This window comes from Brachyhypopomus gauderio, chromosome 4 (assembly GCF_052324685.1).
Source record: "Brachyhypopomus gauderio isolate BG-103 chromosome 4, BGAUD_0.2, whole genome shotgun sequence".
Classification (NCBI taxonomy): domain Eukaryota; kingdom Metazoa; phylum Chordata; class Actinopteri; order Gymnotiformes; family Hypopomidae; genus Brachyhypopomus; species Brachyhypopomus gauderio.
Genome location: NC_135214.1, coordinates 28880206 through 28906835, shown reverse-complemented (window position 1 = coordinate 28906835; position 26630 = coordinate 28880206). Strand labels below are relative to the sequence as shown.

Genomic DNA, 26630 nt, shown 5'->3' with positions numbered 1-26630 from the left:
GCCGTCGAGCCGTGCGTCCTTCAGAGGAGCTACAATTTCACTTAAAGCAAGCAGGGTGGGTTTTTTTTCCCACCAACGCTAAGCTTGTATGTCTTGAAGCGATCCTTTGAAATACAACAGTTTCCAAGGCCTGTCCGTCCTAGACATGACAGGAACTAATTTGTGTGATTAATGTGACAGTTCAGACTCACATTTGTCATGCGTCGTCTTCGACGTTAATAAGCCCTCTCACAAAAGAGACGGGGCAAAAAGAACCCGCAAAATATTTAAACTTTAAGAGGGTTCGTTGTCGCCACATAAATAGCTCTACGCGATGCTTTAAACAGTTTATTTTACTAGCTAATTTGAATATAATCAGAAAGTGCACAAACAATTTAATTCATTACACACACACAGCACAAGCTTTAGTCTCCGCCGCACTCCCGTTCAGCGAAGCACACTAATCTGACGGACCGCAAACGGACCGAGCACATCCACGCTCCTTCTGCGCCAACTGTTGTTCTGTGCCGTTGCTTGGGAACGTATAACAAGTATTTGATCCCTTCAAAAGCAATTATCATTCCCCGATTATGAAATCTTGCTTAATGTAATTACTTTGGACTTAAAAGATTCATTTCATCTTTGGGAAACGTGGCGTGGTCCTGTTTTTGCTGGAGACCATTATCTCTAATGGGATCTGACAATTTAATTTGTGTGCCTCAGCAGCCTGGTCCCCGGTACAAGGGGAAGAGGGGGGAGGGGTGGACACAGCTGCTCGGCCAATAGAAGGGCCGGAGAGCGCTGACGTGCCCCTCCCCCCAAGGCCAAGCTCTGACCCTCACCTATCAGACCTCATCTCCGCCTGTCAGGTATCCATGTGACATCCTGGCCGTGTGACAGCCTCCCGAGATGCACACACGTGGAGACCCGTAATATCAGGTGCCGCCTTTTCAGATTAAAAGCGTACAGTCTAGTGTGTTTGTGGCACATAATTACTATAATCGACCGTAATAACATAGTTAGAATAATTAACTGCTTTATGCAATTTATTACTAGAGGTGTCTAGGGTGTTACAGCAATGGCCTAATAAACACCAAAGTAGATGAGAAGCATCTATAGGTAAGACTGTAAATGCGAATCTGACCATAACAACAACAGTGTATCATTTCTGCATCTGCTATTTTATTACTGATAGTTACTTTTTCATTTACATTGTACTTTACTTAATGTCATTGTATATTATTGTTGTGCATTTCTTTTTTGTTTACGTCTGACTCTTGATTCTGTTTGCTCTTTTTTGTACATCATGAAAGGAGCTTATAAATAAAAATTGTACTATTTTAATCATTTTAAATGACCAGACATATCAAGTAGGCCCATGAGGTTTATATGGAAGCTGACCTTGTGATATTGTGGCTTGGTAGCAATAGCAATTCCAGCGGTGACGTGACTCATAACTGCATGAGGGCCACCGAGCACGTGAGCCCTTGCAGGCCAGGATCCATCACACCCCAGAATGCAACGCTAATCCACGTTTCAGGAGTGGAATTGGTCCATGATGTTTTAAATGGTTTAGGATGAAAACAATTCATTGCTGCAGTCCAATGGATCCCAGTGAGAAGACACACTGTGTAGTCTCCCTTTTGCTGCTAATTCACCCAAGTGCTTGAAGTAGATGTGTGTGTTCAGGTTCAGGAAGGGAAATTCCACACTGTGTTTTAGTTCCGGCCTCCAGGATTGGCTAATAAGCCCGAGCCAGCAGGCAGGACAGATTAATGAAACCAACAAGGTGAGGAGTTGCTATTAACCTTTGAACTTACACCTCTGACCGGAGGTTTGCAGACTTCAACCTTGACCCCTGCTCTTAACCTGTGCTTGTAAATGTGTCATGGCAGTTGGATCCCAGCCTCTGATTGGCCCCTCAGAGGACTTCTGACAGTGACAAACACCTCCTGTAGAGCAGCTCTGACACGAAATGAGCCGACGTCTCATCAATCAAACTAGGCGGAGAAAGCGTGCTAACGGGTGAGAACTTTCACATGCAATATATGACGAGAGCTTAAGCGCCGTCCGCCGGGGGAACGTTGCGGACCGGCCAGGTTCGTCTGAGCAAATGCACAGAGATGCGATCGAATCAATTAACAGTGCAGCGGATGGGAAAGATTTAATCACAGCACAGCCCAATGAAGGATGGGCCCTGTGCCACTGCTGGGGAACTGGTGTGCAAAGTGACTCTGTAAACAAGGCAAACAAACAAACAAACCAGGGGGAAAAAGCGTAGATAAACCGCCTGCACCAGCGCGCCGTGACACTGTTATGACTTTTAATCACACTCCCATGGCATACTATTTAAAAAGGAAGCACTCTAGATGAATGCCATCACCACGTCTACCATGTGGAGAAGACCTGAGAGTGAGCCTTGGGGGGTGGAGACCTGAAGGAGTGATGGAGATACGGAAGGCCCTTACCCTGCTCACGCCACGCCCACGGTCTTCTCCATAGTTCGTGCCCAGGATCTCAAAGAAGATGTTGGGGTTGGTGCCATTATCGGTGAACTCCAGCAGGCTCGTGAGACCACTCACCCCACCCTGCGAATGGGACAATACCACCATTATGCAAAAGTTATTGTTTCTCATGCATATTACTAGGTATGCAAAACGAAACAGCTCCCTGGAGCTCCTTGAAATAAAAAAGTACTGAACTAAAAAAATAAAACAATACACTGAACTCGAAATATACAAAAATGCCAAATGATTGCATATCAGCTATATCCATCATCATCATCATCATCATCGTTGTCATCATCACCATGAACTCTATCGTCATCTCACTCGTTGTTACCACATGTCAAGTCCCCATGGCGTGGCAGTCTACACCACAAGCCGATTTTCTGAATCCCTCCCCACTCTCATTCCGCTCGTCTCCGGATCTGAGAAATGATGCGCGGAGCCGTCGCAGCCCGTTTGCGTTCCAGCTGCACGGCTCCTCTCACGCCCTCCTCTGCCACGTTCAACCTCCGTCCTGTTCGCCGCCACCCCGAACTAACAACGCCATAATTGTAGCGAACGCACCACGCCAGCGCTGAGCCTGACAGAATTAATTAGACAACCAATTATAAACTCTGACAAGTGCTTCCCAAACGAGCTCACCAACGGGCTGTATTGAACAGCCAATAAACACAAACTTCCTCTAATTAAGCTGTACAGCAACGTTTCAGTGGACACGTCCCTGGAGGAATAAAATAGGAGCCCATTATCTGGTTGGTGTACGGTAAAATATCCAGGCATCGCTAAGGTCTAGTATGATCTATATATCTCTTTAGGAGTCTGTAAAATGTTCTGAGGAAAGGGGGTGACCTCCGCCACAGGAGTGTGTTCTTGAGCTCCACGGGCGTCTGACAGATCAACAAATGCTTTCAAATAGCGGCTTCCACTGAGCGATTATTTAAAGATCCATGAATCCACACGCTGTCGCATTGCGCAGCTTCCCGGGCGAGCTCAGCGGGGCAGCGTGTGGTGACTGTATGGGCTGGATTGGTGCGGAGGAGGGAGCAGAGTGCAGGGTCATATCTCTGGTGCCGCATGACAGGAGTGTGCTGATATGTGTGCATGCGGACGACGTGCGGGGCCTCCCCGGGGGGGAGAAGACATTCTTCAGCGAGCACAAAGAGTTCGCAACGAGACGCGTGACACGGGCCGGCCTCGCGTGTGCGCCCGGTGGCTAAGTGCCCGGGGGGGTGGGGGGGGGGGGGGTGTTGTGGAGTGCGGGGGGGTGTATAAAGCACCACGGGTGATGATCCAGGCAGCGTAGCAGGATCTGGAAAACATCCCACTGCCGAGCACAGTCCATCACCTGGGGGGTGAACGGACGCACAGAGAGCTCCTGTCCGGATCCGACACCAGAACGCAAGCGCGGAAGGAGGAAGCATGCTGCCTGACACCTACACACCCCATTACTCTCTCTCTCTCTCTCTCTCTCTCTCTCTCTCTCCCTCTCTCTCACTTTTCCTTTCTTCTCTCTTGTCCACACACACACACACACACACACACACACACACACACACACACACACACACACACACAGCATGGATGGTGCCCTGAGGAAGCACCACAGTGTCTAACACCCCAACACCACCCACCCACATCCCCACCCACCCACATCCCCACCCACCCCCAACCCTCTCCCCCTACACCCAGCCTCCACACGCTCCACCACCACCACCACGACCCCACCCTACCTTCTTGATGGTCTCCAGCATGGAGCGGCCCCCCTGCCACGGCTTGGAGCCCTTGCGGATACATGACAGGCTGGCCATGCTGTGCCACTTGCGGTCCTCCAGTTTTCTGTGGAAGGTGTTGGCCAGCAGCAGCACCGTGTCGTAGATGTAGCGGTTGGTGATCTGACCCCGGGGAGGAGAAGCAGAGAGGGTGGGTGGAGAGAATAGATGAGTGACACACGAGAGAGGACAGCTAGAGATACTCAATTAATCACTGTCTCACAGGGGAAAAAGGAAAAAGATTTATGCTTTCCCAGCTGGATACAGTAAAGAGAGGAAACTTTTTCTGTGTGTTGTTTTGTTCAGTGATACAGGCGCACGCCATCGATCTGCGCGCTGACGGTAACAAGGTGGGGGCAGGAACAGGTGACGGAGCTCTGATCAACGATGGAGAAGTCGTGCCTAACAGCTGGCGCGAGGAGACCGTTTTGCAGAGATGCAAACACCTCCAGCTTAGGGCTGTTTGCACAATGGCTTCAGCGCTCGGGGGGCCTAAACTGTTATTCATGGCGCTGGCTGGTGCTCGTTCACCTCTGAGTGTCTTTTCTTGTGGTTTCTTTCCTTTTAGGCATGACAGGAGGAATGATATAAGGGCAGAACTAGGGTAGGGAGGGGCGGGAGACAGGGACACACACACACACACACACACACACATACACACACACACACACACACACACATACACACTCATACATACACACACACACACACACACACACACACACACACACACACTCATACATACACATGCACACACACGCGCATGCACACACACACACACACACACACTCATACATACACATGCACACACACACACACACACACACACACACACACACACACACACACAGTAGGCCATATGATGCTGGAAGCAAGCGGAGAGTTAATTCCACTCTGATCGATCGCACCGCTCTAATCTCACCCGAGTGTTGTCTCCATTTTAATGAGGACATAATAAATAAAGTGGAGTGGCCATTAGGTTTCTCCCATTGCTTAATAACCCACAAAGCTTGTGCACACTTGACACTGTGTTGCATGTGTGTGTACATGCGTGCGTGTGTGTACACACAGGCTACACATCCATCTCAGCCCAAACAACAAGTAGTTAAATGAAAACCTTTTGACATCAGCATTTGTTCTCCATAATGGTCAAAAACACATTAGCCATATTGAAAATCTGCATGCCACCACGATCGTGAAAACCATCACTGTCCACGTACGCCTATGTGACATACCCTCTGTCGCCATGACAGCGGTACAGAACCCGAAGCCCCGGAGGTCTCGATCCCTTCCGGAGCCACAGAAGCAGCTGCCAATTATCATTCAGGCACATCACAGTGACTACAGCGAGAGATACGCCCACCGCAGCGAGAGATACGCCAACCGCAAGTCTCACGCTTACGCCTCGGGTTTAGCCTCGCTCCCATCAGAACAAACTGGGTCCAGAACGTACGGCGATGTCGCGACAACAGAGGCTTCCCTAAATGGGCCTGGGGGAGCCGAGCCTCGGGATCTCAGAAGTCGGGCAGGAGGGATCTAAGTAGTCGGGCAGAAGGGGTCTTAGTAGTCGGGCAGGAAGGATCTCGGAAGCTGGACAGGACGGATCTAAGTACTCGGGCAGGAGGGATCTAAGTACTCGGGCAGGAGGGATCTAAGTAGTCGGGCAGGAGGGATCTAAGTAGTCGGGCAGGAGGGATCTAAGTAGTCGGGCAGGAGGGATCTAAGTAGTCGGGCAGGAGGGATCTAAGTACTCGGGCAGGAGGGATCTAAGTAGTCGGGCAGGAGGGATCTAAGTAGTCGGGCAGGAGGGATCTAAGTAGTCGGGCAGGAGGGATCTAAGTAGTCGGGCAGGAGGGATCTAAGTAGTCGGGCAGGAGGGATCTAAGTAGTCGGGCAGGAGGGATCTAAGTAGTTGGGCAGGAGGGATCTAAGTAGTCGGGCAGGAGGGATCTAAGTAGTCGGGCAGGAGGGATCTAAGTAGTCGGTCAGGAGGGATCTAAGTACTCGGGCAGGAGGGATCTAAGTAGTCAGGCAGGAGGGATCTAAGTAGTCGGGCAGGAGGGATCTCGGAACGCCAGAAAAGTGAGGACTCTCCCACTTTTGGAGAACCATCTGAAAATAAGAAGGGGTGGGGAAAAAGAACAACCCCCGTGGAGAGAGAGGGCATGACTGGGAAGCCACTCTGTTATGGAGCGCCGGTGTGATGACTCTGCCTTTCACAAGACTTTTCTCGTTCTCGGCAGCTTTCATCTGGGAGACATAAACAAAGTGAGTTGGTGGGAGATGAAGGAAGCTGACACAGCAGGGTTTTGATTGGGAGGTCGCAGGATGTTCCCTCTCGCTCCGTCTCAGTGCGGCAGCCGGAGAACAAATAGAGCGAGTGGCAAGGCAGGGCGGGGCCTGGTGACAGGGGCCAAGGGAGGCCAATGGCAGACAACGGCATGCTAAAGGGGGCAGAGTCAGCGAGAGAGCCAGTGAAGGCAGCTTCTCCTGGTGGAGGGATGTGATCACTGGACCAGAGGGTGGCAAGAATAGGGGGAAGAAAGTGATGGAGGCAAAGAGGAAGAAAGAGATAGAGAGAGTCAGAGAGAGAGGGGTGAGTTTAGAGAGATGTAGATAGAGAGAAGTTGAAGGAGGGAGGGAGAGAGAGAGAGAAGGAGGGAGGGAGAGAGAGAGATGATGATGCGCTCCAGAGCCGTGTGAAATTGGCCTTCTCCTGGTCCACACTGCTGATCAGTGAGCCGCTCTCCCTCCACACTGCTGAACAAGCCTGGACTAAACGCAGCACTCTGCATTGCTCTAATGGCCTGATCCATCGCCACACACACACACACACACACACACACACACACACACACACGCTGACATCTGACATGCATGCACACAGGCGTTCTGAAAAGATGATATCTGACATTCTCATGCTATACTTAATAATATCGGGTAAATGGAAGCAAGATCAGAGTAATATAGTGAGTGTAGGACAGGCCTGCAGTGTAGGGGGCATTTGATTATCTTTATCAGCCTACTAAATGCACATTTATTTTGGATATACAGTCAACAAAAAAACAAAGACTTGTTTGCTACATATACTGCATATAGTTTATTACATTTACTACATATAGTTATTGGTGTACACTTAGAATACTGTTTAATACAATCTTTTTTATATTATCTGCATATTAGATTATCATGCAACCATTACAACCACGGGACACACATAAAGTCTGATACAAGCCCAAGTCTGAAATATTTGCATATTTCCCAGTCTGACTATGAAAGGTGTAAGGATGGGCGTGGTTAAGAAGGGAGGATGCAGTTATAAGGAGGGTGTGGTTAAAAGGACAGGTGCGGTTATAAGGAGGGTGTGGTTAAAAGGACAGGTGCGGTTATAAGGAGGGTGTGGTTAAAAGGACAGGTGTGGTTATAAGGAGGGTGTGGTTAAGAGGACAGGTGCGGTTATAAGGAGGGTGTGGTTGAAAGGACAGGTGTGGTTATAAGGAGGGTGTGGTTGAAAGGACAGGTGTGGTTATAAGGAGGGTGTGGTTAAGAGGACATGTGTGGTCAAAAGGAGGGTGTAGTTAAGAGGACAGGTGTGGTTATAAGGAGGGTGTGGTTAACAGGACAGGTGTGGTTATAAGGAGGGTGTGGTTAAGAGGACAGGTGTGGTTATAAGGAGGGTGTGGTTAAGTGGACGTGTGGTCATAAGGAGGGTGTGGTTAAGAGGACAGGTGTGGTTATAAGGAGGGTGTGGTTAACAGGACAGGTGTGGTCATAAGGAGGGTGTAGTTAAGAGGACAGGTGTGGTTATAAGGAGGGTGTGGATAAGGGGACAGGTGTGGTCATAAGGAGGGTGTAGTTAAGAGGACAGGTGTGGTTATAAGGAGGGTGTGGTTAACAGGACAGGTGTGGTTATAAGGAGGGTGTGGTTAACAGGACAGGTGTGGTCATAAGGAGGGTGTAGTTAAGAGGACAGGTGTGGTTATAAGGAGGGTGTGGTTAAGAGGACATGTGTGGTCATAAGGAGGGTGTAGTTAAGAGGACAGGTGTGGTTATAAGGAGGGTGTGGTTAACAGGACAGGTGTGGTCATAAGGAGGGTGTGGTTAACAGGACAGGTGTGGTTATAAGGAGGGTGTGGATAAGGGGACAGATGTGGTTATAAGGAGGGTGTGGTTATAAAGAGGGTGTGGTTAAGAGGACAGGTGTGGTTAGGAGGATGGTTTTGTTAACAGGGGATTGGGGGGGGGTGGATTACCTCCAGCGTCTGGGCCTTGGGGTCTTTCGGGTCGCAGAGGGAGTTGTTGATGCGGTGGTTGTTACGGACGCAGCGCTGGCTGGCGTTGTGGGGAAGAGGAAAGGTCTGTCTGATCAGAGTCAAACGGCCAATAGACTTCATCACCAACTCATGTAAGTCCAGGTCAGAGATCTCCTGTATGGTGAAGGTGGGGTGAAGGTGGGGTGAAGGTGGGGTGGGAGGGTGGTGGTTGGGGGGGGGGGGGGGGGGGTGAGGGGGTCGTTGCGGGACAAATGATGAAACACAGGAAAGACAGAACATGAAAAGAGGTCAGAGGAATTGGCACAGAAATGCATCAAATAGGGGAAAAAGTCTTTGGACACTATTAAATCAGTGTGACTCGGATAATTATGTCACACGTCCTGATGTTGTTGGCACATGTTCACCCTCCACTAAACTCCCCGAACACCTCCGAGAGCCAACATCCCTCCTCCGCCCTCGAATAACTGCTTCCCCCACGTACACAACAACTCTCTCGTGTGCAAGCTATGAACCACTTTCCTTCGCCATAAAGGTCACCATCCTCCTTCTCTCCTCAGCCTAAGGACAGGCCATTCCAACCGCTTTTGCAAAATGGCTCGGTTATTTATACCTCAACCGAAGTAGCCCACCTATTTATAACGGGCAGTGGTGTGACGCGTATCCCCTGGACGGCAGCGGAGAGGGGGGGAGGTGAGGGGAGTCACGAGGCAGCGAGGACGGAGGGGGAACGGGACTCAGCCGCCTCGTCCTTCCACGACCTACCAAACGGTGCTAATTTTATCCAGGGGCCACACTTTGCGCTGTCAGGCGGAACAGGGGAGGGGCGGGGCGGGGCGGAAGAGACGGGAGTGGATTGGGCACGTCCCCTCAGCGGAGGTGCACTCTGGGGTCAGCAGACCCCGCCCTCCAACGGCTGATGCTCCTCCCTGGTGCTCCTCACCTGCAGCGTCGTCATGCCTCATGACGGGCTTCCATAAATCAGGTCGGTGTTATTGAGCTGCCGTGTAAAAGCGCATGTGGTACGGAGGACGGTTTTCCTTCACTGCAGAGTCTCCACAGCAGAGTTCTGCCGCATTTGTGTCTCATGGGTGGAGCCTGAACCTGTGTACCAGATGCCGGCTGTTCTTTGACAGGAAGACACATTATGACAGCTGTTAATTAACCTTTTATGAACAGCAATGAGCGTCAGGCTAGCGCGTAAGACAGGGGACGTGTCCCTCCCAATGGTCAAATCAACCTAAGACTACGGCCGATGGCACACACACTCACAAACGCTCACACACACTCACAAACGCCTTGGCCCAATTAATTTTTTTTATTTTTTTACTCCTAGCTGATGAACTCAAAAGGCACTTGATGTTTAATTAGTGAAGCTAAATCAGAATGACACAAATAGAAGCCTGAAGGTTTATGTCCTAGTTTAGGGTTAGGGTTTTGGCAAGGCCTTGTTTAATTCCCCTCCTGTTAGACTGCTGTCAAGGCAGGCCAACTGTGAGCAATGGAAGTAGTCACGGCGAAAATAAAGTCATCCATCTTTGGATGTAAAATTTCACTACTGACAGTGGCCAGTGTGGGTTGTGTAACTTTTAGATTCATACGTCCAAAATTTACAGGGCTCTTGACAATTATGCCATTACTTTGACATGTTAAAATATGAAAAAACTAATAATACATAGACCCAGACTGTAGTTATACACATTTAGTAATGTGCACTTGATAATATATTCCTCACAAATATACATAACATCTTACTTTTTGGGATTTAAGGAATGCTTAATATTACTGTAGTTTTTACTCCTATGGACCCTAGCAGATGGTTTGAGAGGAACATAACTACTACCAGCAGCACCATTTGGGCTAATGTAGATGTGTGTCATCACTATGTTTCAGACTGTAGGCTCAGTTATGAGGCGAAGTGCAATATGACATATACCACAGGCCCGGAGCACCACGCCACGGCCAGCCACAGTTCAGCATGGATAGTGACTCCTGGAATAATCTGTTCTCATTTCCCTATAAATCAGTGTCTAGTATTACCCATGAAAATTAGGTCACAAGTTATTCAAATGTAGAAAGAAAATTGTATCAATGTTCTAAAAGTTTTGATAGCTCTGTGCCTGACTTAACATGGTCAAATTTATTTGGGAGAACTAAATGTTCCAATATCAAATTCTCAATTTTACAGAGACTGGAGAAAAATGAAGGAACATTAGTCAAACCACCATGGCCAGAGACATTAGTGTCTTAACAAGTGAACGTCCCTCCTAGACTGAACACCACTGTCTCAGCAACACTACAACCACTACATAAGATCTTTCACAAGCGCATTGAACTTTCTTCATTCACATTATCACGAGGTCCTAGGTTAGGAGAATGTAGGTCCCAGAGTGCCCTGCCCGAGGGCCTTACAATTTAGGTGTCCTATGCAACCAAAGCGGGTTGCCGTTATGCCCCAATCTACCTGTCATTCCAGTTATTTTCTTTAATCATTTCTGTAATCCAGTTCATTTCTGCAGTACATGCTTTTGAGAGACTTCAGAAGGGCCATACGCCTACCATCTGGGTCAATAATGCTTAGTGTCTGGTCCTTATAATCACTATTACTCACAGATATCTGATAAGTCTGATCTGTGTGAAACAGACCTGGAGTTCTTTAACTGCATTCTAGTCTGGGTGGGGTCTAACCTTCCAATTCAATGGAAACCTAACACACCAAAAGACATGAGAGTGTTATTCATAGGCCCTATCATGTCCCTCTGAAACTAGCAGGGTGAGAAAAACATTCAATTAAGCCTTGGAACAAGTGAAAACAGAGGAGTTTGGGTGGGTGATTGGAGGGATGAGAGTGATTCAGTGTCAACACTCAGATCTGGTCCTGCAGGGCACTGCGGAGATCAGTCAGTCCACTGCTCCATTGCATATGACTGAGCTCCCCAGCTCATTAGGGAGATGATCGTGATCTAAAGCAGGCATGCTGAACCGCACATGTGGACTCCAGAGGGCCATCCTAGATTTTGCAATGGCTGACCCCAGATCATTGGAAATAACAAAGCATAGGCAGAGAATGCATGCATTTTAACATTATCGCAGCATGTGTAATGTTAGAGTTAGAGTGCACTTTTATTGAACATATTAAGATATCTTGAGTTTAAAAGTAAATCAGACTATAACAGGGTATTACTTAGATATGTAAAAAAAACCTTCACTATCTTCACTATCTGCAATTTTCTTCACTAATCCTGGTAAGATGAATAACCTTTACCTTAAAACAGTGAACATATAGCCAGGGGAACTCACCCTTAAACCCCAAATCCTTTCTGCAATTTATGTTTGCCAAATGAACACTGTGTAAAAAAACCTCTTATTGTCAGCAGATCAAAATTTGTGGCAAATGAAATGAAATTTGACCTGGTGCTCCAGTCTTAATTTGAACCAGAGTACAATTGTCTTTATTTGCCTACCAAGTGTAAGAATATTTAAAAAGTGTTCTTTTTTACATATGGATATGGAACAGACCTTTGTAACAAAAGGTATCAGTACATGTGTTTCAACCTGAAATTAAATATAAATTTTGTAATACGGTATTCTATGATTTAACATCATGCAGTAAATGTAAGTGACTCACCTCGTTAATGATGATCCAATGGCAATCGAAAGCTACCAGGTTGGTTTCTACCACCTGGGAGAAAGAGAGAATCAAACATATCACACACACACACACACACACACACACACACACACACACACACACACACACACACACACACACACAAGATTGGGTTTCAGCTACAAAATGAAAAAAAAAAACTGTAATTCATGTGAGAATACATATTGCTTTGCAGATTCAATGTGTGTTTACTTTCCCTGCTGCCTGCCTCAGAGCGCTCAAGACTAATCTTCAGATGTCTACACCATCCATTAATGTGGCCGGTCGGGTCATTTGCACTCACGTCTTCCTCTCCATCTCCCTGCGTCTCACGCCTACGTCCACGTGAGCGTGAGCGTACCGGTGCGTCTCCCGCCTACCCCGCGTCAGCTCTGAGTTCCATTAGCCATAATTGTGTAGGTGACTAAAAGCGGGTGTCGTAAAACACTTCTCTCATAAACAAAGGCAACAGCTGGAGAGCATGATGGCTGGTGCAGCGCTAATAGTGTTTTAATCTTCCACAAAGACCTAATAAAACTTCATAATTACAGCCGAGACAAGCGGCATAAAGCATCGCGTCAGAGGGCACGTGAGCACAGGTCTGCCGGACCGGGCGGGGCGGAAGGCCCCCCCGTCTTCTCCCCCTTCACAGAGCACTGGCTGAAAGGCCGGCAAAAAAAAGCTGCCCGTTGTGTACTATGTGCTATAGTACATATGTTAAATTACAGTATTTCAGGCATTGAACAGCCATAACAGTTCTGGCTTCAGGAGAGGAGTTCCCCCACTGTGTAAAATGCATTACCAGAGGACCCTGGAAAATAAACAACAGATGGAGCCAAATATCAAGTGACCTTTTTTTTTTTTTGATGCTGCTGCTGCTACATGCGTAAGACTTAGATATTTTATGCTTGGCAGGGTTATGATAACAATCCTTGGCTGGGGTGCTGCGTGAGAGGTGTGTGGGTAGTGGTGCAAACAGCACAGAGAAGCTGGCTGAGGTTAATGCTTCACTGCCTGCCTAGTGTCTTTGTGTGTGTGTGTGTGTGTGTGTGTGTGTGTGTGTGTGTGTGTGTGTGTGTGCGCACGCGCGTGTGTGTGTGTGTGTGTGTGTGTGTGTGTGTGTGTGTGTGTGTGTGTGTGTGTGTGAACGCCGCAGTCTATAGCTTAGCCTCTTTTTTTACATTCACACCCAATCTCTCACCAGGCAACTTCTGTGCGTCCAGATGTTTCCATTAAATTGGAGCTACAGCTCCTAACCAGCTGTAGGACCTGAAGCTGCGGCTGCGTCTACCTCGTGAGGAACCAGAAGATCATAAACATGGGACTAGCGAACAGATCACCAGCGCATAAAGCAAACCACTGGAATGGAAGCAAAGGCAAGGCCCACGGTTTATCTGCCTTATCTCAGCTGCTTAAAGAGACTGTGTGTGTGTGTGTGTGTGTGTGTGTGTGTGTGTGTGTGTGTGTGTGGTGTGTGGTGTGTGTGTATGTGTGTGTGTGTGTGTGTGTGTGTGTGTGTGTGTATGTGTATGTGTGTGTGTGTGTGTGTGTGTGTGTGTGTGTGTGTGGACACTTTAGGTCGATGGTCAGGGAGAAAGTTATCGATTCTGGCACCGAACATGCAGTGGACCCAGAGGAGTCGTGAAGCTCAAGTTTGGCGTAGCATGCAGGTTGTAGGAAACAATAGTCCTGCGACAAACCACAACGAGTCTCTAGGGCAGAATCACAATGAACAGACCTGTCTCCAGTGCTCTCAAATCAGTAGAGAACATTCCCCAGACATCCCCTCTTAAACCCCACCCTCCCCAACACACACACACACACATACACACAAACGTCACTGAAAACAACAGTGCCAACTAGTGGTCTGTTTAGGGGCCAATAAGAATCGGTGTAATGACTGCGCGTCAGATTCAAAGTCAACCAAGGCCTAAAGCTCTTTTCTCCCCCTGAGTGACAGGGAGCTTCAGATGAAGCTGTCTACTTGCTAGGTCAAAGTCTTGTAATCACCTGGAGACTCCTACTCATTGCCTATTGCTGTCAAGTGCCTCTGTCTCCATTGTAGACAGCTGCTTTGGGAATTCTGCAACTTGGAGAGGTTTACCGACTTCTAAGAACTCAATAAGATGTCGACCCAGAGCAGCAGGTGGAGGAAGAACTCCAGTTCCATGAATGTAAAAACTCAGTGAGGAATAAATCCACCAGGCAGATGATCACCAAAACCAGATGTGTTGTCTCTTTTTTTGTCTTTCAGGTATGTTTGCCTGACCTCTTCTCAAAAATCCACATATGTTGTGGACCTAAGATCTTCAAAGAATGAACTTAGTCTTGCTTCATGCAAAGTACAATGAGATGTGTAAATTACATGTTGAAAGCAATGTCCTTTGAGATGGTTCTTTTGAAGACTGGTGATTATTGTTATTATACCACATTTTCCACCTGTCTGGGCTTCTAAAGCACAGGAGAAGATGGTGAGTATTCATTATGGTGAGCAACATTCAGTGATAATCTGAATTAATTATGCACTCTGACATTGCATGACACTGTCTCTCTGAGATAATATACAACCACTCGAAACAAGATTTCTTTCTCTCCTAACACACTAAACGGAGTCTGATAAGTGAAATTCTACTACTTTGCCATCAACATTCAACACTGAAGATACTATTCAACTACTGGAAATGGACTTCAAAGGGCCAAGTAGGACCATGGGAACGCAAGTGGGTATAATTAACTTCACGGTGGTACGTACTCCAGCTAAAATAAGGATGATCGGCTCACATCGCTGGCCCATGAATGTTGTGAACTCTAGTGATCTACTGAAGCACCTTGACATTGCTTTCTTCATCAAATCTAAATGGACTGGACATCTTTACAGTGAAAACCGAGAACTCTAGACCACAGACATCAAAACCTCCATTTTACATTTCTTGAGCGAATCTTCAGTTTTCACAATACAGCTTGTGTCACATTTGAGGCGAGAAGAACCATGCTGGGTTAAAGACAATGAGTGGATTTTGTGGGGAGAAAAGCCCACAGAGAATCCCAAATTACATACCGTGGTACGATTTACCACAGTAAAGCTAAACAAAGCAACTAGAACCAAGACCAAGCAAACCAAACAGATCGTAGAACATCCAGACTTCACAAAATCTCGCTTGAAAGTTTTAAACTGAAAGGTTGCACCTTACAGGCCAGATGTTGAATAACACTTTGTTCCCTGCCACAAGCATGCCGTGAGAAGTACCACAAGACCATCACGATACAAGACCATCACAAACACATGTTTCATTAACGGAAAACGCTGAAGGACCAAACTCATGGTAATACAACGCCCATCCCAGCTCTGCCATTTTTGCTTTATTGTGAGATATAATTTTACGGCACGATTGATCCTGCTCCTCTTCGCCACCTCCTCCCCCATAAGCCATGTGTTTAGCTCACACCTGCTCGTGCAAGAGTGCTCGTAATACATCATAACTACCGTTGTGTCACATTTGCCATTTTGCCTTAATGTCAGCCATGCTCGTTCTCCGTGCCGCTTCCATGGTGTTTATTTCCAGCGCTTGGTGGAGTCCGTTGGGAGGACACCGGTCACCACGGCGCCGTGCCAGGGGTCTCCACGGTGCGCTTCCTTTGCAACGCCATCATCGCGCAAACATCTTCTGGCGTATCATGGACATGCACAAATTCATACGCGCATACCCCCACCCACATGCAATCATACACGAACACACACACATCAGAGCTAAGTTGCCCTGCTCAGCAATCCCTTGTAATAGTAGCAGGTACCCAGGGGCTTACAGGTTCACCTTCATGATGCAAAAGATACATTCTTGACCTCAAAGAGATCATTTAACATCAATTTACTGTAAGACGAATAACTAAACTGCAACCATTGGTGCTCTATCTAGAAATCTGCAAAGTCATTATCATATCAAACCATGACACAGTATCATACAATACACATATCAGCACATTATTCTAAACTAAGATGAACTAAAGGGAGCAAGGGCTTTATTCTGCTTGGATTCTACTAACATTTTAGATCAGCCTGCAGTGCTGTTTAATTAGGCCCATATTTAAATGTATTAAGTGCTTTTGTAAGCCCATTACCCAGAATGGAGCAGCACTCTGGGTATAGGGCAAACCCCAGCAGAAACCCGATTCCTACACAGCTCACACAAACAAACAAAACAGGCAATCAGGAGTTGACCTGTAGCGTTCCACTGGATGAACCGAGCCACGGTGCACCAGATCTTTTTTGCAGAGATTCTGGCTGATACATCAAGTCTACCTTTAGTGAGATTCTTCCACTGGCATACTGTCATCTCCAGAACTTTGCTTCATTATGGAAATGAATCAACTGTAGTTAACCAACAGCCTCCCTGCCACTAGAGGCACTGCGACGGAAAACGAGGATGCAAATTCTCCCCAACTCTCCAAACTCGTATACCAAGCACAAGAAGTAGAAATGTCGCTGAGGTCTGATGGTCTGGCTCGTTTCCCAATTATATTCCAAAAACATCTTATGAAAGCATTTTGTTCCAGTGGCCTGTAATGATGTTCATGTCAAAGCCTGAGATTATCTACCAGTGAAATACGCGACTGACCTTTGCTCAACTATGGCAACCCCAACGTCCAACACCATTTCTCACTCACAGATCATGATTAGGCAGCTATCATCCTAATCCTACCCCCCCCCCCCCACCACCCAGTCCCCCAAACCCACCCCACCATCCCCTCTCCACCTCCCTGTACCCGAAAACGCAGGACAACCGAGCAGTCCGTGGTCCGAAGGGATCCATCCACACCACCCCGCGCCACGAGACGGGCCGGTCCACATCTCCAGCTCCCGCCACAGGGCACCGCTAGCTGAGCTGAGGACCCCACCTACTGCTTGACCCCTTCCGGAGTGTCTGTGAGTGTGTAATATGCTGGGGTGAAAGGGGATTATAGGCGTAATCCGCCCACCGTAAGCTTATCAGTGCATGCCACGGCTCCGTCACCATTCATCATGCTGCAGAGCTCCCACATTCATAAAGAAATAAATAAAGAACTCGCACAGATGCACTAAAGCCTCCCAGAACGAATGCTGCACCGGCCAAAGTACATTCAATGTGACTTCCCAAATTTGCTACACAAATGAAACTGCTGACATACACGTATGTTATGGAAGGCACAAAGTAAACTTTAAAATGAAACAGTACAATGAAAAATGGCAATTTTGTGTCGATTTCTAATAATTAAGTTAAGCAAATTTAATGACGTGTTCGATAAATTTATTTATTTTCAATTTCCCCAGAAAAAAAGAACGGTCCTTGCTGTTATGATGAACAAATCTTAGATGGTGAAGAAATATATATTTTAAAATACTGTACAAAATTAATTCATGAAAAGTCAATAAAAACTGTAATGCAGAGGATTGATAATGCACTTCTATAAGCGCAATAAACCTGATGATGTTGGTCCTGATGAGAGTAGAAGACCTGGCTGTTGGGAGCCGTAAGTACAGTACATGCAGCTCTGAAAGGAATTTCTCCCGTAGCTTGGAGGGTGCCTGAGTGCGAGGACATTTCCATCTGATTTGAATAGCCTTTGATTTGTAAGCACCTGTTATGATTCAGACATGCACCAACTCCCCACGCCCTTAAGTGCCCTCGAGACTCCACGTGCAGTCCCAGTCAAAATCAGCGCGCAGGACTTCAGGACCGCGGGGCTATTTTAAGAGACGAGGCTTCACCGAGATTCGAGTAAACCAGAAATTAATGCATTTGCAATGCGGAGAGCTCTTCACTTCCTCGCCTCCCGACTGCAGACTATTACAATTTCACATGCAATCCATCTCTCCTAGTAGACATCCTATTTAAGTGAAGTACATGAATTAGAGAGGAAGTCAAAAAATTAAAAGAGAAATGCAGTGGGGTAATTTCATTCTTCGCCTCTCATTGCACTTTAATCTAGAAAGCAGTTGTCGGTTGTATTATCCATTTTCTGCAGACGGCTTTATGTTCGCCCGCTTGCCCGTCCGACAGGACTACCAGGGCCATGTATCATCTCCACACATCCATATAAAATGGCCGTGGTCTTCGGGGCTGAAATTAAACACAATGTAGGGATAATTTGATTGAGATGTGAAACTGCCTGGCAGGGTGTAATTGGCCATGTAATATTTGGACTGGCTCGGGAGGACGTGGCGGGCGATGGCAGTGCGACGGTTGTAAATAATCCATCTCGCTAGCTGCGACATCCATGGTGGCTCTCCACGGGACAAATGGCTGACACATCAGCTGGTCCTCCGGGTCTCTGGGTCTCATCTCCGCTGCTGGGCTTTGGTATAGGCACGAGGAACCAGGTGCTAACGCTCGGCAACCCACGCAAGTCCCTCTGCTCTCGTAGCTGGAGCTGGATGTTCTTTTCACAGTAGGGGAATTAAGGGGAAATTACGGCAGGCAGAAAAGGCATATTCGGAAAAAGGGGACCTTGCCGTTTGCTGACTGCAAAGCTTTCAACAAAATAACGGGCAACATTTTGGTCCTTGGAAAGGAACATGAATGTCTACTGCGTTAAAGCTGCTGTAATCGATTTTACAGTTCTTGCTAACCTCGGCCAGATTTAGCTACAGACGGATTCCACCTCCTTCCTTCAATCCCACGCCCTCCATCAAACCCTTTCTCCAAAAGCTTCTCCCTCCACACACATGCGCGCTTAGCGCTCTGCCTGCCCTTCTATGAGCTGTGCACACGCCAAATAATCGACAGTCAGAACTTCCGAAACTTCCGAAACTTCTCCTTTAATACAGCTGAACCGTGGTGCAATTTTTAGTCACCGATTACAGAGGACAGGACATGTCACAGAGATAATTTTTTTTTCTCGGAGCAACAATTTTATTGATAGCAATCAGGTGTAAAGACAGTGTAGCTGCAGTGTTCCTAAAATAAATCGCTTACACCAGCTTTAGGGTGGAATTGAGGAAGATATGCCTGTTTGAAAACTGCACATATTAAATGCAGAGCTTTAAAAATGTTTCATTATTTTATATGCATGATGTCTCGTTTTTGTATCCTCCCAAATGCCTGGTGAAAAGAAACAGAACGTAAGCTCGGTCTCCCTTTACAAGCCTTTCATTTCAAAGGGAACTGCAAGGTTGCTATCACTTATGAGTATGGTGTTTTTAGCTTGATGACAGGCTAGAACCACACACAGCCTGCTCCTATTCAACTTCCCAGACATTATTAGATCCTTGATTCCAGAAGGCCACCTGAACACAGCATTATAACATAAATGGCCTCCTATCTGATTTTATTTTTTTCAATTTGAAGATCTACCAACAACAGAAATTGACATGTCTGATGATGTTTTTATCATAAACAATAGTTGATTGTCCAAGATGGCCTCATATAGCATTCACTACCGTGCCATAGCCAACAAGAGTGCTAAGATGGAGGTTCAGTTCTCACGGTGAATCAAGAGTTCCCTCCCTTCGACCACTGATAGTAATGTAGTTCAAAAAGTGGTGGGTTTGGCCCCACCTCCAGCACTGGTGAAGGAAATATAAAATCACATGGGAAAAAAATTCTTCCACATGGGTCAGTATCAGGTGAGTGTATCAGCATGAAGCCAATATCCTTAATCTTCAGTTAGTATTCAGGGTGTAAACCTTCTTGCAAAGAAAAAGTAAAAAATATATATCATCCTCTGTCGCTCATGTATTTACCTCCTCTTCCTGGGATCAGATTGTCCATGCTAGGACTCTGGGTTACCCTGTAGTTCAAGCAGATTGGCTTTATTCCTCTGTGTTTGAGCTTTCTGAATGATGGACTCCACAGCTAATTCTACTTCCTAGTTCTACTTCCTGTTCCAGGCAGGTTATAAGGGCGTGCAAAATAACCTGATCGTCTGCACTTCTAACAGCACAAACTCAAACAGAGACAAGCAAGGTCCAGCTGATCCTCTCTCTCTCTCTCTCTCTCTCTCTCTCTCTCTCTCTCTCTCTCTCTCTCTCTCTCTCTCTCTCTCTCTCTCTCTCTCTCTCTCTCTCTCTCTCTCTCTCTCTCTCCCGCCAAAGTGACCAGGCATGGTGTCAGGGGCCACAGGTGCTGAATCATGCCCCGATGTGGATGTGTGAGGCGGATCCATTGTGGCACTTCCAGAGGTAGAGACAGAGACAGCCACCTTAAAACAAACATAAAAAACAACAGACTTTGTGCTGGGGAGATTTAGATGTAGCACCGGAGCAGACGCAAAAGAAAAGCCAACGGGTCAAGGGCCCGGTGACTACACACATTCTATTACAGGAGAGTCTACGCTTCATATACAGATCATGGCCAGATACGACACAGCGGCCAGAATTTCTCAATACCCCACCCGAAAGAAGCAAGCAATTTCCTGCTCATGTGTCTGAGAAGGCAGCGTTCCAGGACTAGGAGAGATCCATCAGTTCTGGCCAGGCTTTGCACCAGCACTTCAGAGCTGCGGTGTGGTGGGATCTTTGCCAAACCCATGTCGTCTCAAAGGGAACAGACCACGTGGCCAGACAAGCTCTGAGCGGACACAAAGGTTCCTGGCCCCGTCCCGAGCTCCAGTCGTCTACAGTGGCATCTGTCAGCTAAGGGTGATGCATCAAAGTGCGTGATGCCCCCAAAACACCCCCCCACCCCAAACATTCCCCCGCCGTTCCACCCCCGGGCCCTACCGTCCACCTGTCATGCCTGTGACCGTCCTGACGACCGGGCACGACGCCCATGAGGTGTCAAGCAAGGTCTGAACGCAGAGCTTTATAGCAGATACAAGAGTAGTTTCTCTTCTGGTCAGCATTGGACAGGGTCCAAGAAACCCACTACATTTTCTAAATGTAATACCTCTGGAATGAATGCCTGCTTAATGGATGTGATTCAGTGCTTCACAAAAGAAGAACTGTGGCTGAAAAATTAACAAAGACATAATTCTTCATGGCCCTGTTTACAGGATGTTTGATCAAAACATATTATTATACAGGTGCATAATGGTTCTGGATGGGGTATATAGAAAATCTCAAATTGTGTTTGACAATGTTTCTCAAAATATTGTATAAAAAATAGGAAGAATGACTTGAGCGCTAAAAAAACACACTGCAGTTCTTTATTTTTCCTTCACTGCTCAGCATTATGGGAGGAAGCAGTGTATGCTTCATAAAGCAATTTGCAATCGCCACAGCCTGTAGCACAATTATGACTAAATGCAATAGCCCAGATAAGCTCTAAGCAAATATAGTGTCTTTGAAGAACAGCAGTGCCTCTGCCCCAACAACATCATATGGACAAACAAACAATGGAGCCTTAGAGAGGCTGGCTGCCAACACCTCCTGATAGGCTCCTTAAAGAAAGCGTCCCTCATTAGCCATAAAGTCTACATCAGCAGCCAATCAGAGGACCCGAATAAGCCAAAACAGGCATATGATAAGCCGGGTTTTATGGGAATGTTCCCACATGGACATGGCTGGAATTAGAAGGCGCGGGCCAGAGAAACGACGTGCACGTTGGTACAGCTTGTGCGAGCAGATGTTTAATGGCCCCCCGCTGTGGCGGCTGAAGCCCAGACTTGAAGCGCGGCGTGTGGCGCGGGCCCGACGGCTGCGGGGGGGACGCGACGGCTGCGGGGGACGCCGCCGCTGCTCCGTCATCCGTCTTCACGCGTTTAGCGCATGCGGCGCCGTTTACAAACAGCGCGACGTGCTCCCTCCGTAACCCCGCGCCCCGGCACGGGGGTGAGAAGCGCGCTCGGGAGCCGTTAACGGCGCCTGCACGGGCCTGATGGCTCACGGCGCCCGCCTGGAGACACATCTCCCGACGCAATTACACAGCAGGGCGTTTAAAGAGAGACAACAGGTCCTTGAGGTAAACCCTGTCTCCCAGCAGGAGGGACGGAAAACACCGGGCCCCTCCTGGGCCCCCCTGGCCCCCCCAGGCCTCGCCCCGGAGAGCTGAGGAGACGCCCAGGATCCATATCCAGGGACGGCAGATGATGGCGGGAGGGACGGCGGACGATGGCGGGAGGGACGGCGGACGATGGCGGGAGGGACAGGGGACGATGGCGGTCCTGTTCTGCACTGCGGCTGAATTGGATTTTGATTGCTTTTCACGGGAGATTTTTAATTAAAAGAGAATGAGAAAAGCATGTGAGATTAAGCAATGCTGCATGGTTAAATTCCCGGAAAGAGCTATCACAGAAAGGAAAGCCATTAAATGCCTTCTTTACATATACTGGCAATCCGAACACGGACAAGACACGTTTCAATTAAAATGACTGACTTGCTCATTTCAGTGAACAATGTGATTCTGCGAGCAAAACTAACAAAGCAACTAAAATGAATACTGTATACTTTTAATATCTTCATAGGGAAATGACTTCACTGCTATAACAACAGACGTAAGATTATTACAAAACCTCAGCATTAAATCTGAGGGTCCTTCATAAAGCAGGATTTCTCAGTAACAGTAAACACTGTCCGCTGCCCCTCACCGTTCCAGCCAACTGAGAAACTTTGCAGCGAGCACTTGTATTATTGTGGCTACGCGGCAACTTGGGGAAGAACATATACGCCTATAGCTCTGATGTATGTGTGTGTGTGTGTGTGTGTGTGTGTGTGTGTGTGTGTGTGTGTTTGTGTGTGTGTGTGTGTGTGTGTGTGTGTGTGTGTGTGTGTGTTTGTGTGTGTGTGTGTGTGTGTGTGTGTGTGTGTGTGTGTGTGTGTGTGTGTGTGTGTGTGTGTGTGTGTGTGTGTGTGCGCACATGTTGCACCTCCGTGATGAAGGCCTTGGCGCTTGCAGGGCTCATGAAGAGGACCGCTCGTCTCAGCGTGTCCCTGTAGCGGTGTAGCTCCTCCACCCGCATGGTGCGGAACATTCCGGTGATCATCATGTTAATATTGGACTCCACCTTCTGAAGGGACACATCCATCCCCTGCTGGGACGACTTGTCCAGGAAGTCCTCGATTCCCCGTATATCTGCAAAGCCAGAGACAACATCAGCGCAGATAAACAAGCCTTTGGTTAACCATCATTTGCAGGGAGCAGGCACATATTCCCAATCATCAGTGCAATCTCAAACACCCCCCTTCAGCCTGAAACATGGGCCTGAAAACTGTGGTGTTTAAGTGAACATTAGCATTTGTATTAATGACATGCAGAAAGAGTAAGAGGAAAAAGAGAGAGACAGAAAGAAAGAGAAATATAATGCAAAATAGAGGAAAGAGTGGGAGAGGAAGTGAAAAAGAAGGAAGGAAAGAGAAAAAGATGCATTTGTAACTGCTGTAGGCAAGCTGGAGTGAATGTCTCACAGATGGGCTAAATGAAACACGAATCTTCCCAAATCAAGAGACACACCAACTGCACTCGTCCTTCTGTGTGGAGAGCCCCGTCCAGCATCAGACCCGTATCAGAGCCCATTCTGCATCAGACACGTATCAGAGCCCCGTCCTGCATCAGACCCGTATCAGAGCCCATCCTGCATCAGACCCGTATCAGAGCCCCATCCTGCATCAGACCCGTATCAGAGTCCATCCATCCTGCATCAGACCCATATCAGACCCGTATCAGAGCCCCATCCTGCATCAGACCCGTATCAGAGCCCTGTCCTGCATCAGACCCATATCAGAGCCCCATCCTGCATCAGACCCGTATCAGAGTCCATCCATCCTGCATCAGACCCGTATCAGAGCCCCGTCCTACATCAGACCCATATCAGAGCCCCGTCCTGCATCAGACCCATATCAGAGCCCTGTCCTGCATCAGACCCATATCAGAGCCCCGTCCTGCATCAGACCCATATCAGAGCCCCGTCCTGCATCAGACCCGTATCAGAGCCCCATCCTGCATCAATTTTTTACATTTTACATCAGACCCGTATCAGCGCGGCAGGTGACGTGGGACTCTGGCGGAGACGGGTAAGCGGACGGGTCGGGGTCCACGAGCCGGCGTGCAGCAGCGAGGGAGAGGAGGTGGCCGGGGCCTCCAGACGCGGAGACCGAACGTAACACTTTTCAAAGGGACTCTGAGCGAAGACCGCACGTGGGGCTCATGTTTTTTGAAGACGACACATGAAAGGACGCGGAGCATAAACGTATGTATAATGCAAGCAGAGGGCAGATTACAGCTGTATTGTAGAGGTTTGATCACTTCAAAGGGAGATGTGTGTCACTGCCTTGTGCCAATGTCAGTGTCAGCCTTCATGGGTATTCATGAGGATCTGTAGTGAAACCATCATTGTTCTACGTTTCAACTGAAGGGGCTACAACATCAATGGGTGCTATAGACCTAATGAGTAGTGTTTTGATGCTGTACAAATGTCATTGTATTCTGAAAAGTTTTCCTTTGTTGCTTCAGGATCAACTCTTTTCCTGTATTTTCCAATATGTTTACTATAATCACTCAGTAAATCAGACTTCTAGTAAAATTGAGTTCAGGGGTTTTAGGGTTTGTAGCTATTTGTTTTTTCCTCTCATGTTAGCAACCTACTAGCACACAGAAAAATCTTCCAAGAAAGAACATAGCAGCTAAGGAACTACTCTCAGAAGTTTAAATCTCCAAGGATAAATTTTACTCTTTTGGTAAGGTCAGTTTGTCACATTCAGAGCAAACAACACAAAGTAATATGGAGGTTTGCTGCCTCAGGTTTACTACTACAGAGAAGCTGAAAAAATGCCTTGATGCTATTCTGACATGGACATCAGAAGAAACTTTCAAAAAATACATAAAACGTTTCCACCATTAGGAACATCGCTGTGGTGGGGTGTGTAAGGGGTGTGGGGTGAGAGAGAATGAGAGTTTTCCCTCTTGGGTTAATTAACAAGGTTAGTGTCCCTGCTGGGCTTCTGTTCCTGGACACGGTTAAAAAGGAAACAACGAGGACAAGTGGCCTAGCTTGGCGCCGTCCAGCAGCGGTGCCTCCATCTGCGTGCTGGTCGGATCTAAAGCCACGGCTCTGTGGGAGTGCTCCCTAGCCAACGAGCAGAACAGAGCACTGGGCAGACAACAACTCTGAAGGCACCCCCCCCCCCCCCCCACCTGGATGCCTCTGATCGTCGATCCAGTACGCGGGTCGTTAAGCGGCTCTGTTAAACTCGGCTGTTAAACTACAAGGTGGCGTTAGGACAGAACGTGTAAGAGCAGCGACTATCCCTGTGTGAGCGCTGCTTATAAAGCTCTGTGGCTCTCTAAACGCACGAGCCACGGATGTAGCCATCGACATTATGATGGTGAGTGACTGATTAATAAAACCAGGCACGAGGCATTGCGCTAACACACAAATGGCAGGCTCTTTCATCTATCAAAAAACACACATGTAATTATAATCAAGTTTAGCATCTCCATTATCATTAGCGGCTGTCGTAGGCCTCCAGCTGTGGCTCTGTACAGCAGGATGGGTTCGGGGAGCTCGGCTCGGAAAAGTTTTCACACATCACTTCAATAATTAAACGGTTGCTAGCTCGTTAAGCAAATGTTGGCCTAATTGAGTGCAGTGTGTGTAAACTCACTGTAACGATGAAATAAAAAGACGTCATATTTTGCCAACTTGGGCTTTTCTTCTTGCAGTGACACATATGCACTGTGTTTGTCCCTCTCGAGAGATAACACCTTCGTAGTAACAGATGGCACGGTATTCTGTAATTCCACAAATTAATATGTAATGGTATGTAAAACATCATGTCTGGGCCATTTTACTATAATCTTAATTACATATTCTTAGCTAAATTATCAACATTAACCTCCTACGCAGAAGGTTCCTGCTGAAAATATGCATATAATCAATACAAAAATTCATGTTTTCCGCCGAATACTTCCAACTGCTTCAACAACAAACAAACTCCCCCCACCTCCTAGTTTGACAACACTGATTACTGTGCATCGGATCTCTGACATGATACATAGTAACTGCCACGAATCTAAATCGCGACTCTAAATTCAGTTCCAGCGCTTGGCTGGGGATTGAGAAGCACCCAGAGAAGAGGCTCGCGGACGGAATCCAAAGAGGCCGATCAAAGGCTCATATCCGGGTACCGCCACTACATTAAGAGCTCAGAGACGCCTCGCGTCACTCCCTTCACCAGATCCAGCCTCTCCGTTATTTATCCAATACCCACGGATAAATATAATGTGAGTTGTGGAGCAGCACAGGTCATGGAGGCCAGGGGGCTCTGACGGCAGGATAATGGGGCCAACCGCCTGAATCATTGCTAATTATATCCATGAAGGGGGAATAAATTTGATTTACTCTTATCTGTTTCATCTCTTCATTTGTTAAGCATGGAAACCTTAATTTTAGACATTGTGCGTGCTAATTTAACCATATCCTTCAGTTGGCTACATGTGATTAATACCTAATTTTTATCATACCACTTTTATGAGGTAATAAAAAGTGGCTTGACGAATGTATGTGTACATCCTCATATTCAACACATTACAGATCAACCTGTGAT

The 26630-nt window shown here is 47.4% G+C and overlaps 1 protein-coding gene across 5 annotated transcripts in view; it reads right to left on the bottom strand.

Moving 5' to 3' along the window:
- Positions 1 to 26630, bottom strand: part of grid2 (glutamate receptor, ionotropic, delta 2) — a 252938-nt gene that overhangs the window by 75553 nt on the left and 150755 nt on the right. For all 5 annotated transcript variants that reach the window (XR_013130528.1, XM_077003597.1, XM_077003596.1 and 2 more), the window contains exons 4-8: positions 22955 to 23160; positions 12155 to 12208; positions 8509 to 8682; positions 4217 to 4378; positions 2448 to 2567 (exon numbers count right to left, since the gene is read on the bottom strand). Coding sequence is in view for 4 of the 5 variants with exons in the window: in XM_077003597.1 (XP_076859712.1) it covers positions 2448 to 2567; positions 4217 to 4378; positions 8509 to 8682; positions 12155 to 12208; positions 22955 to 23160 (716 nt within the window). In the remaining variant the exon portion in view is untranslated. The remainder of the gene's footprint in view (positions 1 to 2447; positions 2568 to 4216; positions 4379 to 8508; positions 8683 to 12154; positions 12209 to 22954; positions 23161 to 26630) is intronic.